We start from the raw sequence: 13543 nt of genomic DNA, 5'->3' as shown, positions 1-13543 counted from the left end.
ATATTAAGTTATATTCCTAGACAAGTATTAATAATGTGTGATCTTCTGCCGACTGTCAGACATTCATTGTAAAAATGAGGATTCGCTTCTACCAATAAACCTAAAAATAAAATATATTTTGGTAACTACTTAAACATATGAATAATTTTTAGTGGCGACAAAAATGTTTTTTTTTTTGTAGGTTTGTTAGCCAAAATGTAAGGTTTGTCTGTCAGCTTGAGGGGAAAATGTTGTTTACTTGAATGCTATTAAAGACAGGCAGCTGAAATTTTGTGGGAGGATTTGTCTTTTGCATCCAATATAAAGCTTGCCTTGTCTTTAATTATGTTGGTTATGATTTAAGAATCATTGAAAGGCCAATGTGAATAACTTGGATATTATCAATTTTAAATTTTACTTCATAATTTTGGTCCGACGGTCTATCTGTAATGCTCTGAAAGGCATACAAGTTCCTTTAAAAACGTATTTGGTTATTATTTACAAAAGATATATGATTGATCCTCTTACCATTGAACATTTACTCTTCAACTCACTTTGTCTATCTGTCTATAAATGCAAATTGTTTTGTTTGAGAGCCTCTCTAATATGGATGTTTTCATATGGTATGAGGAATATTGTTGAATTTTGATTTTTTGATTCCTTAAGTTTAGTGTCCAAACGTTTTAACCACTAATTGTAATCTACAGAAGGAGTAATTTTGTGTATCATCATTGGGGATATACACCGTTTTATTTGCAATTGCCTTTTCACTTTATAACCCTGCATTGAACCATCCATTCAATTACCAATGTGCGAAGGTACCTTTCCATCCAAAGTTAGCCTCCAATGGCAAAGTGACTGACCATGCACAGTTTTGTGCGCCAGCCTCCAAGAAAAATCCTCCAGTCATATTGTCCTAAGAAAAATGTATTCTTAAAGAGTTCAGGAATAACAACATCTATAAACGAAATGAGTGTAAAAAATTAAAATCACTATTAAAGAAATGTTTTAGTAGCATGAACTGCATACAGACAGACAAAGTAAGTTGAATACTTCAATTGAATACTCCAGTAAAGTTTTTTTGTTGATTACCACCCTCAAACTTTGAAACTACCCATTTTACCCCCATACAAATTTTTAAATACATAAGAAACAATCATTTTGGCCCCCTTAAAAGCTTAGACGTCCCTGGTTGCTATGTCAGGGATTGAAGCAAATTAAAAATTGGTTATGCCTTACATAGACAAACTCATTACTATGCAAAGTTAAGACTTAGACTAAATAAAAGTTTATGCAATCAAAAGGCTATTGTCTGTAATGGTAGTAATGTAATGGTAGTAATGTCATGGTAGTGCATGAACTCTAGAAGAGTATGATTAAGAAACATTCCTTATAAATCATTTGCATTATATCAAGGGCTTGCTGGTCATGCTGAAAAATTCGAAAATTCACATTTCTTCAAAAAAGCAATAAATTACATATAAATCTTTCAGGACCTATGAATTGTAGCTAAATTGTAAAGGAGAACCATATTGATCCAGTAGTGAGCGAGATCCTTCGGTACAAAGAGAAACACAGACAGACATTGTCTTACATTTAAATAAGGATATCTTACACTATGAGTCCTATTTTTGCAACAAAAGACCAAATATGACCTTGTAAAAAGGCCCAAAGACAAAATTCCTAATAGAAAAAGGACATACTTACAAAAGATCTAAGAGCAAAGAACCTAAAGACCAAAAAAATAACCTAAAAACATAAGACCTAAAAGACAAAAGACCTATAAAAAAAAAAGGAACAAAAGACATAAAATATAGACGTTCTTTGGGTTAAAGGTCCAAAAGTATAGAAACTTTGCAATTGGAAATGGACGGACCTATTATAGACAAACTCGGCTGTTAGTGTTTTTAGAAGATTTATTCTGTTTGCGTTTTGAAAATCAATTTAAACTTTAGTTCAAGAAGTTGTCCAAAATAAAATGTGAATTTTCCTCAATTTTAAGATGATTCATCATACTTTGTGGTAGATAGTAAGGTTCTGCAGGAGTTTCAGGTTCAACCCAGGAACTTTTAATTGCTGCAAAATGGAACCACTATACTTTAGCAAATATTTTTGCGAAATTTTTATTTGTAAATTATTTATTGGGTATTCAAACAAAACTAAAGATGTTGAAAATAAATTAATTGTATGTCTAATATTTTGTGTGCAGGGAATGCCTATGCTCAAAGTAAGCAAGTAAAAACGTGGATCTACATAATTGAAGCTCCTTATAAGCCAATAAAGAATGACGTCATACAATACAAATGACCAATGATATGCCAATACACAGGCTATATTACTAATGTCAGGCCAGTATATATTTTAATTGACCAATGGTAGGCCAGTATGACCTTATTTTTAAAGGTAATATAAAAACCTAAAAAGGTTCTACAGAATTTGTACAAGTATTTGTAAAAAGTATTTTACTCCTTTATGACAGAACTTTTTAATTGTCGACTTCAAAAACAGAAAACAAACAAAAATATAGTGGTTTCCTTGGATAACATATGGATGGTCGGGTTCCAGACAATTCAATAAAGGCCTACAGTTAAAAGAACATGGCTTCTAGTTTTTGTTGTTGCGGTTGTCAGTTACTTATGTATTTTTAGTTTGTCCGTATGCTTGTTAATCTATTATATAAAGTAGAACAATGTTTGTTTGTCTGTCTGTTTGTTTGTAGCGAAGGATCTCGATAACCGCTGAACCGATCGGGTTCTCCTTTACAGGGTAGCTTCTCATAGGTCCCGGGAAGGTTTATAACTATTTTCTTGGGGAGTGGGACACCCGCAACCCCCCCCAAAAAAAAATTGTTTCTTTTAAATCTAATATACGAAAAATTGGTAGAGGCTAGGGGCGAAGCCGCTAGTTATATAAAGTAGAACTATGTCTGTTTGCCTATCCGTCTTGTGATTTTTCCATATACCCTGATCATGAGAAAAAATTTATATACCGGTTTTCGGGGGGGGTTGGAGGTATTGCCTATCATTTTTGGGGGGGAAGGGGGTGACCTAGGAAAATGGGAAAGGTGTCAAAAGCTGCGTATTTACCATACGCAGATAGCAAAAAAAAGTTTGGGCCGATCGGACCAACGGTCCGCGCGTGGCGGGCGCGCAAGCGCCCAAAAAACACCTTAAAAGTGACCGCGGCAATTTTCCATCAAATAGTGACTTATGTGAAAAAATAGCCATTTTTCAAAACCTTCGATGGGGCAACATTAATACCGCCAAGACCGTGATAGATAGAGACGAATGGTTTTTTCAGGGCAATAAATCTCCGTCATGGCATCCCGAAAGTTTTATTTTGGTGACCCCCATCCCCCCCGAAGGGGGGGATATGGGCCCCCAAAGTTTTGCAATTTGGTGTTTTTCACAAAAACCTGTTGGGACCATTTTGGACAGGAAAGAGTCATTTTGGTGGGGTCTGAACATCAGGCCCACAAAACAAGTCCATTGAGACGTGTTAGAATCTGAAAAAAAATTTTGACCCGCCAATGACCGTTTTGACCGTTATTGACCGTTAAACGTAGCGATTTTCGGTTTTTCGGCCAAAACTGGTGCAAGGAGTCGTTTTTTTGGATTGACATACATAAGCAAGTTTGTCCAACTTTTTGAAGCGGACATTTCATTACTTATGCATTATCCGCCTCGGGCGAACCGTTTGGCCGTTAGGCGCCGCCGAAGGCGCGCTTTTTGACGTTTTTTCGAAAAATCTCGATTTTTGCCCCTTGAGGGGGTGACGGAGTCGTTTTAGCGACATTGACCTTTTCTTCACTTTTGTAGAACTTTTCAAGGCGGACATTTCTATACTTATGCATCATTTACCTCCGGCGGACCGTTTGGCCGTTATTCGCCGCCGAAATCGCGATTTTTGGCGATTTTGCCGTTCGCGAGGTTTTAACGGCCATTTAGGAGGCAAAGGGGCCCTCCAATCAAAATGACTCTGAAATACTTTTCTGTTGCAAATTAAATTTGCTACATTTCATGTGAAGTTAATTTTTTGGTACGTTTAATCGGTTTTGTTCCAGTTGAAATTTAAAAATAGATAACAACTACTGTTATTATTACACCACCCCCCGAAATGTATTTTTTTGGAGCCTTCGGCTTAAAAAATTATTTCATCCAAACTTGTTTCTTGCAGGGGGGTATTTAGGATCAGAGGTAACTTCAATTATGATACATTCTATCTCTATCTCTCATTGACTAGGTATTTACTTAAGCATCATTCACCTCCGGCGAACCTTTTGGCCGTTATTTGCCGCTGAAATCGCGATTTTCGGCGATTTTGCCGTTCGCGAGATTTTAACGGCCATTTTGGAGGCAAAGGAGTCCTCCAATCAAAACGACCCTGAAATACTTTTCTTTTGCAAATTTAATTTGCAACATTTCATGTAAAGTGAGTTTTTTTGTACATCTAACCGGTTTTGTTTCAGTTGAAATTTAAAAAAAAATAACAACTACTGTTATTATTACACCACCACCCCCCCTAAACCAATTAATTCTATTTTATAATGTAGTAATTATCAATTAAAATATCTAACCAATTAAAACTAATTAAAAAAATACTAATATTAATTATCTTTATTATCTTATTACTTATTAATTAAACTATTATCCAACTTATTACAAATCAATCAATAATATTTATTATATTTGTCTTTTATCTTTTATTGTAGTATTATAATAATCATATTACAATTATAGCCATTTCTAAATTACATCTTTCAAATTATAAATTAACATACATATCCCATTACAAATCTAATACTAATTATTATTACTTTACAATTATAATTATCTTTTTTTGTAATTATAAAACTAATCAATCACTGAAATTGATTACTTTGTGATGGTAATTGAAATTTGTAATTATCTTTATATTTTCTAATATATCTCTAATGATTATTACTTTGTAAATATAAATTGCAATTAACTATTATTACCTTGTAAATTTGAATACTAATTATTATTATCTCTTGCAATCATTACTTTGTAAATCTGATTACTAATTATTAATCCATAGCAATTATTACTTTGTAAATATGAATACTAATTATTAATCCTTTTACACACATTTTGCTCTGCAACAGGCTGATGCCTTAGGTATATATGACTACTTACAATTTCTTTCATACAATTAATTACTATTTTCTTTTCGGTCCCCATACCTTAAAGTAACTTATTTCCTCATAATTTTTCCGTGTGCCATAAATGTGGTCGATAACCAAACAATCGACTTACAATTTATGGCGATCCCAGCATTCCGTGTGATGATCAAGATATAATCGCAGAACCTTAAAAGGATGGTTTAAGGGTATTTTTGGAGTGTTTTGAAATCACCCTTAAAAAAACAATTTTCGGTACTTGCTTACATGTGGTAGACTGGAGCACCGAAACCCCCCCCCCCCCCCCCCGCTTAGTTTTGACAAAAATCAAAAATAAGGGGGGGGTAGTTTTTTAATGTCTGGAAAACGGCAAGGAGGCAAAAAGCACCGCAAGGCAAAGAATTAACCCCCCCCTTAATTTTGAAGAAAATCAAAAATAAGGGGGGGTAGTTTTTTCACTGTACAACACGCCAGAAAGTTGAGTGAGGTAAATCAAGTAAATCCAGTATACCAGAGGGGAAACCTTATTACGAGATATTCATGTTTTGGGGCGTAATTTCCTTATTTATTGACTTTGGCCAGTAAAAGGTTTTAATTTTGCGCAAAATTAAAACCTTTTACTGGCCAAAGTCAATAAATAAGGAAATTATGCCCCAAAATATGAATATCCCTGTAATAAGGTTTCCCCTCTGGTATACTGGATTTTCTTGATTTACCTCACTCAACTTTCTGGCGTGAAAAAACTACCCCCCCCCCCTTATTTTTGATTTTCTTCAAAATTAAGGGGGGGGGGGTTAATTCTTTGCCTTGCGGTGCTTTTTGCCTCCTTGCCGTTTTCCAGACATTAAAAAACTACCCCCCCCTTATTTTTGATTTTTGTCAAAACTAAGCGGGGGGGGGGGGGGTTTTCGGTGCTCCGGTCTTCACATGTAAGCAAGCACCCAATTTTCCCCTCTCCCCTCCTAAAACAATTATAAACGACGTTCCCTCTCGTAAGAACTAATAAGTTTTATTTTTTTATTTTAACACTAACATTTTAACAAACAATAATCATACCCTTTTTACTTTGTATATTGTTTCATTTAATGAAATAAATATTCTAAATATAAAACAATTATAAAATGTGGGAAGTTGAACCCACACATTTTTAAAGGCCATGATTTTTTTCCTTCTCGATAAATAAACAACGTCACCTAAAAACAAATGAAATCTGTTTTAGTTTAGTTTTTTGCAAAGATAAATAAAAATAGGAATATAGGTATTAAATTTTGATTGGTTTGTTCATTAAGTTGAGTGTCCAATCGTTTCAATACATAATTGTAATCTACAGAAGGGTTAATTTTGTGTATCAGCATTGGGGATGTGCATCAATTTATCGGCCTTATTGTCTTATCCCTTTAGATCCCTGTGCTTCTCTAAAATAAAGATCTTTATTGGTTCAGTGGTTAGCGGATTCTTAACGAACAAACATAATAGGATAATAACGAAATTTTTATATATACAATAAAATATTTATAAAGAACGTGTCCTAACTTTTGTGTTTTTTAAACTAGCTAGTCGGTGCTTTTAGTAAGTAGTTGAAGTAAAATGATCCATAGAATTTAGATATGCAATCGTTTTTTTGTAGACACTTATTTTTGAAGTAATTTCAGTTTTAAAAAATAATAAGTTGGTTTTAAGGTACTAAAACGCAACAAAAATTGCCATTATGAACAAAAATAGTAAGATCTTTAATCTGACACTTTACTTCTTGAATTATGTTATTATGAGTAATTATTGAGAAAAAAAATATTTTGTTGAAGCCCGGTGAATTAAAACTTTGAACATTGTTGAGCTTGTCACGAATTGGTTAAAAAATTCACAAAAGTTAGGACACGTTCTTTTCTAAATGACCAAATTCGCTGTAGTGCATCTACTCTATAATACCTACAACTTCTTCGCCTGTCCGGCCGACAACTGTTATGGCTATCTTATTATTTATATCAGGATATCTAGGAATGATATTTTCATACAAAAACAATAAATTTTTGAGCATTAACATTTATTAGCAAAATTTCTTTAAAAATATATTGTTAGATAGCTGGTTCTTTTCCAGAACAAAACATCCCCCCTCCCCTTATTTTCTTTCGGGGGGGGGGGGTAGGGTTAATTTTTAATCTGTTTGTTAAAAAAAATATAACTCTTAGTCAGATTGGGTAGTATTGGTAACTGTATTGCCCCGCAGGATTAGGGCACCGCAGGGGCTAGGCATAGAGGAAAACAGTACCCAACCTTCGTTATTTATAATGTATATTTAAGGGGGTGGGAGGGATTTCAGTGCTTCAAAGGCACTTTGTGTGAATATATTTTTGTATGAAAGTCCCTTCTATCCAGTTCAGCATAATTTTTTTCGTCCAACAACCTGAAACATTATTTTGTTAGATTTTAAATATTGGCCTATGTTGATAAAAGAGAATAAAAAGAGTTAAAAGAAATATACAAGAAAAAACTTTAATCCTAAATGGCGATAAAGGGACACCAAGAAACTTGACGATAAGTGTATATCCCTATTCTGTAGATTATTGGTTTAAGGGTTTAGACACTGCTAGTTTAAATCAATCAGGTAATCAAGTTGTAATAAAAGTACCCATAGTTTTTAAGCCCAACAAATAAAAGAGAATAATCATAAAGCCATATTATCTAATTCTTATCTTTTTTAGTCATTTATTGGCTAAAATGTTGTTTTACCTTTTTAAATCCTCGCAATCATAATCCATTTCTGATTCTTTTATTCTTTCTGCCCAAGAATTAAATCTAGATAAAAGTACATTTTTATTCATAAGTTGTGTTTATAATGGCGCACCCTGTAACTCGCTTAGAAGAGTCTGCGTTTTAAATTACCCACAATTTTTGGTATTTTAGGTGTTTTCTCTTGGTAGGGTGGTGATACCCTCTCCCAAAATAGCTATAAACCCACCCATGACTATACTGGAAAGCGTTTAAAGGTATCCTTCGATGCAGAAAGACACACAGACAGACAGACCCATAGATACCCAGTTACTTTAATAAGATAAATATATAAGAATGCGTTGAACCCAAGTTTTACAAGCGAAGCTTTTCCATAATTAGGGTCGGTCCGTCCGTACGCCCGTAACGGATAACTTTTTCGTTAATTTAGGCATGTTAGAACTGTCCTATCGATTTCAAACTTTGCATGATGATTCCTGTAGTAGTTAGGTAAGATTTAGAAAGCAACTCTATAATCGTTACCAGAATGTCCGTACGTCCATTTTAAACATGTTTATTTTTAACTTTTTTAACAACAATTTTTTATGTGATATAATCATCCAATTTATTGGAATACTGACTCCTATGACAACACAGCATAATTTTATAAGCGAAGCATCTCTATAATCAAGTCCTAAAAATGTCAGTATGTCCTTAAACAGTATTCTGTATTTTTGAAATGAGAAACTAAACTAGAAAGAAAAACAATGTCGGTTCAGCGTTTAGAGAAATGCTTCGGTGCAGAAAGACACACGGACAGACATACTCACAGATATACAGTTACTTTAATTTTTGAATGTATTTCTTCAAAACAAAGCAAAAATGCAAATAAAACTATTATGACAATGTCATTTAATTCTCCTTCCATTTTTGCCCTTTATTTTAAGCAAATGCACAAGAAAAGATTTGGTCAGCACATCCTCCTTTGAATTCAAGAAAAATTGACAAAAATTATTTCCATACTTAACTTGCCCATAACTATGAACTTTAAGGGTTTTCTTTTTGAACAAGTTACTCGTACATTAGTAAGCTCTAACATGCTTTTTAAATGGAATATTATTGAAAGCAATTTATGCAAATCATGCAAAGTTATAAATGACAGTGAACATGCAATTTTTTAATGCAAGTTTGCAAAATATTTCGCTCACTGTATGGCCACATCTTTGGATAAAACATATAATAATGAATGCCCAGAATTTTTTTTATATAAGAAAATTTGTATTTATTTAATATTTATTATGAATGTTTTAAAGGGAATGACTTCCCACAAATAACTTTACTTATACTTATAGCAAAGGATAGGGCTCTAAAAGCAAGCAAAGAAGAATGCATTATAAGGTGGAATGAGGATAACTTTTTCTCCCAAACTTTAGCGCAATTTACCATAAATCTTGATTCCATTGGATTAAATTACAGTTTAGTAACTAATTTTATAGATTTGTTTTAGGATATAAGGCCAATACAAACTATTTTAGTTGATAGATAACGTCCGATCTCCATTCTTATAAAAAAGTAATAATATGATATCAATATAAATCAAAATATAACATTATGTTTTAACATGTATATATAAATATGTGTAATATGTAATTATTTATGATTTTTCTAATAAGAATAATAAATCATTTAAAACACAAGAATGCGTTGAACCCAAGTTTTTAAAATCGAATCTTTTCAATAATTAGGGTCGGTCCGTCGTAACGTATAACTATTTCGTTAATTTAGGCATATTAGAACTGTGTTATCGGTTTTAAACTTTGCATGATGATTGCATTGATGATTCCTGTAGTAGTTAGGTACGGTTTACAAAGCGTCGCAACTATATAATCGTTACCAGAATGTCCGTACGTCCATTTTAAACATGTTTATTTTTAACTTTTTTAATAACAATTTTTTATGTGATATAATCATCCAATTGATCTGATTTTTGGAGTCTTATACCTATTTCAACAAGGTACAATTTTATAAGCGAAGCATCTCCTTAATCAAGTCCTAAAACTGTGAGTATGTCCTTAAACAATTTTTGCAACAAATTTACGTATAATTTTGTCCAAACTTATTTATTTACATTTTGTTTATTCAATTCTGACACTCTACAAGAGTTAATGTTCGTCAGTCATACCGTTTCAGAGCCTCGCTTTTATGGATGTTGTCATCTTTGTTTTTATAAGGATAATGGTGGTTTGAAATCAGAGTCTAGGTTACTAAATATCAAAAAAAGGCTTTCACCAAAAAGTTACCTTTTATTTTTTTCAGAAATATAGGCAAAGGTAGAAATCAATCCGCAGATTGATAAAATTCTTAGCAAATTTAGTAAATTTTTTCTGGAATAAACTTGATAAAAATCTTTGCCTAATTTCGTATCCAAAAATTGCTGAAATCGAGTTTTTTCTCCCATCTTTTTTTTCTGAAAAAAAAGTATTTTTCGTCCCTCAGTTGCTAATTAATAATATAATAGCAATTTATTTATAGGGAAGCTCGACATAGATGCAAGGTGGTTTTAGGCTATTTTTCTAAATAGACAATACTCACAATGTCTTAAGTTTGATAAATCTCAAGGGATAAGACAATGGAAGAAAATTTTATATACATCCTCAATGATGATAAACAAAATTACAACTATTGAAGATTAAATTATTTGTTTTTAAGTTTTGAATTCTAGTTAGAGATCATCCAATAAAAAATTCAGTTGAGGAACTCAAAGTTTTAAGTTACGATCATGCTACGATAAATAAGATAACGTGGTTATAAAACTTTGGATACCAGTGAGATCGAAATATAAAAAGATAAAAAAATATTTTCTTTTTAATAGTAGACAAAATTTATGATATGTGATATACAGACATTGTCAATAAATCACTAAATCACTTTAATAATTCAAATTATTTTAACTAATAAAAACGTGCTTTGAATTAACAACGCAGAGAAACATGTTTAAACTGGGCTAGAAATTTCAAACAATTTATAACTTCACTAAGATTTCTTTTTTCTACATCCATGAGAATTTTTTGTACACAGTAATCTATCCCGATAATCCTAAAATAAATCATTTTAATGTGTCGTAGACCTTAGGATCTCGTAAACTGCTTGATAGATTAGTTTCTAATTTTGTGAGAAGCTTCATATTGGTCCATTTGTCCGTCCATCCGTGAGTTGTTCTTCGCTACTTATGGATGTTACTATCCCTTTACTTCTGGGGACTTTCTGGTAACGATTATAGAGTTGCTTTACTTTTTAAATCATACCCAACAGTTACAGGAATCATCACCCGAAATTTGACCAATTCTAACATGCCTAAATTAACGGAAAAGGCTAACCATGACATACTTACATTCGGACGGACTATAAAAAAGCTTTACTTGAAAGTAAAGAGATTATTTATAGAACTATATTAATGGCGTTAGATTGCTATTAAAGTGTGTGTGTATATGTGTGTGTGTGTATATGTGTGTGTGTGTGTATGTGTGTGTGAGATTGTGTATGAGATTGACTGTGTGTATGTGTTTATGGGATAAGAGTGTATTCTAGGATACATTACACGATGATTTTCATTCCTTAAATTAGTGAAAATTTTAACAATTTTTTCCTCTCCATACAGCAACTTTCTTTTTTATAAGTTCTTATGAATCTGCTTTATTGTTTTCCTTTTAAAAGAGAAGCTTTTCTATAATTAGGGTCGGTCCGTCCGTAACGGATAGCTTTTTTGTTAATATAGGCATGTTAGGATTGTCCTATTCGATTCCTATAATAGTTAGGTACGATTTAGAAAGCGTAGCAACTCTATAATCATCACCAAAATGTTCGTACGTCCATTTTAGACATGTTGATTTTTTACTTTTTTAACAACAAATTTTTATGTGATCTAATTATCCGATTGATCTGATTTTTGGTATATTGATTCCTGGGACAACAAAGTATAATGTAATAAGCGAAGCAACTCTATAATCAAGTCCTAAAAATGTAAGTATGTCCAGAAACATTATCCTGAATCAAGCAGTTTTTTGTCAACCAATTTACTTACAGAAAATTATGATTATACAGTTCTGACACTATACAAGTGTTAATGTCAGTTTGTCCTACCGTTTCAGTGCTTCGCTTTTATGGATGTTGTCATCCTTGTTCTCTTTCATTTTTAACTACTCTATTTAGCCTGTCTATTTTAGTAGCGCGGCAACTAGGGTTAGTCCGTCTTATACAGCAGTCTTTCAGAGTAAGTTTTAAACAATAAATTCATTCAGCTGATGTTCGTATTATTTTAGACATATTAGAATTGTCCTTTCGATTTTAAACTTTGTATAATCATTAGTGTAATTTCTATTCATCTGATTTTTGGGAATACTGATTCCTATTAAAACAAGATACAATGTTATAAGCAAAGCATCTCTATAATCAAGTACTAAATACTAAAAATCTAAGTATGTCCTTAAACAGTATAATGTATTTAAGCAGTTTGCAACAAATTTATTTTCAATTTTGTTTAGACTTATGCATTAATATTCTGCTTATTCAGTTCTGACACTCTTCAAGTATTAATGTTTGTGTCTACCATTTCAGAGCTTTGCTTCTATGGATGTTGTCATCCTTGTTTAATTTTTAAAAGCGAAGCTTTTCTATAATTAGGGTCGGTCCGTCCGTACGTCCGTCCGTCCGTCCGTAACGGATAGCTTTTTTCGTTAATTTAGGCATGTTAGAATTGTCCTATCGATTTCAAACTTTGCATGGTGATTCCTGTAGAGGTTGGGTACGAGTTAGAATGCGTAGCAACTCTATAATCATTACCAGAATGTCCGTACGTCCATTTTAAACATGTTGATTTCTTTACATTTTTAACAACAAATTTGTATGTGACATAATTATCCGATTGGTCTGATTTTTGGTATACTGATTCCTGGGACAACAAAGTACAATATTATAAGCGAAGCAAATCCTAAAAATGTAAGTGTGTCCATAAACATTATCCTGTATCAAGCAGTTTTTCAACAAATTTACTTACAACTTTGCTTTTACTCTTATACATTTACATTCTGATTATTTAGTTCTGACATTATACAAGTGTTAATGTCCGTTTGTCCTACCATTTCAGAGCTTTGCTTTTATGGATGTTGTCATCCTTGTTTATTTTTTTTGAACAAAACCGTTTACACATGGCTTTAAATATACATCTTTTTTTCATTTTCTTTTCTTTTTTTCTCTTTATTATTCTTCCATTTTCTTTCTGTTTCTATTCAGGGAAAGAGGGTACACTGAGCAGTGAACAGTGATTTATACTGCACCCTTACCCCTTAATGTTGAATATTAATTGGTTTGTTCTAACATTGTCCAAAATATCCAACGAACAATTTCAGTCTACACAAGAAGGGGTAATTTTGTTCATAATGATTTGGGGTTACATTAATTTATTGTAAATTACTGTCAAATAAGATCCCTTATTTTTATCTATCTATATTTCATTCAACTTTACTCCAGCTCTTTTCTCTTTTTTCCAACTCTCTGTCTCTCTCCAATTTTCTCTTTCTTTTTAACTCTCTGTCTCTCTCCAATTTTCTCTTTATTTCCCACTCTCTTTCTCTCTCCCTAATTTTCTCTTTCTTATTTCTCTATCTAAAAACCACACCTTTGACCTTTCCCGATATTATTTTATTTCCCTCTTTCGAGAAA

General features: G+C 32.5%; 1 protein-coding gene across 1 annotated transcript; it reads right to left on the bottom strand.

Moving 5' to 3' along the window:
* Nucleotides 1–1693: 1693 nt before the first annotated feature.
* On the bottom strand, nt 1694–10288 carry LOC145332518 (uncharacterized). Its single transcript, XM_080177519.1, has 7 exons — nt 10126–10288; nt 7847–7912; nt 7484–7520; nt 7046–7112; nt 6290–6312; nt 2497–2562; nt 1694–1708 (listed from the first exon to the last, which is right to left on the bottom strand). Exons 1-7 carry the CDS (start codon nt 10281–10283, stop codon nt 1694–1696), a joined length of 432 nt encoding a protein of 143 aa, XP_080033645.1. The 5' UTR covers nt 10284–10288.
* Between the last annotated feature and the right edge of the window lie 3255 nt (nt 10289–13543).

Source organism: Acartia tonsa, chromosome 11 (assembly GCF_053477335.1).
Source record: "Acartia tonsa isolate MP-2025a chromosome 11, ASM5347733v1, whole genome shotgun sequence".
Taxonomy (NCBI): Eukaryota; Metazoa; Arthropoda; class Copepoda; order Calanoida; family Acartiidae; genus Acartia; species Acartia tonsa.
The sequence above is the reverse complement of the archived record's forward strand: the minus strand, read 5'-3'. Positions and strand labels throughout refer to the sequence as shown.

Coding starts and splice junctions, on each gene's coding strand:
- LOC145332518 (XM_080177519.1), bottom strand. CDS start 10,283: ATGGGAGAAAAAACTCGATTTCAGCAATTTTTGGATACGAAATTAGGC. Junction 7,913..10,125: donor ATTTCTGAAAAAAATAAAAG/GTAACTTTTTGG, acceptor ACTTTTATCTAG/ATTTAATTCTTGGGCAGAAA. Junction 7,113..7,483: donor ATTATGCTGAACTGGATAGA/AGGGACTTTCAT, acceptor AATATCATTCCT/AGATATCCTGATATAAATAA.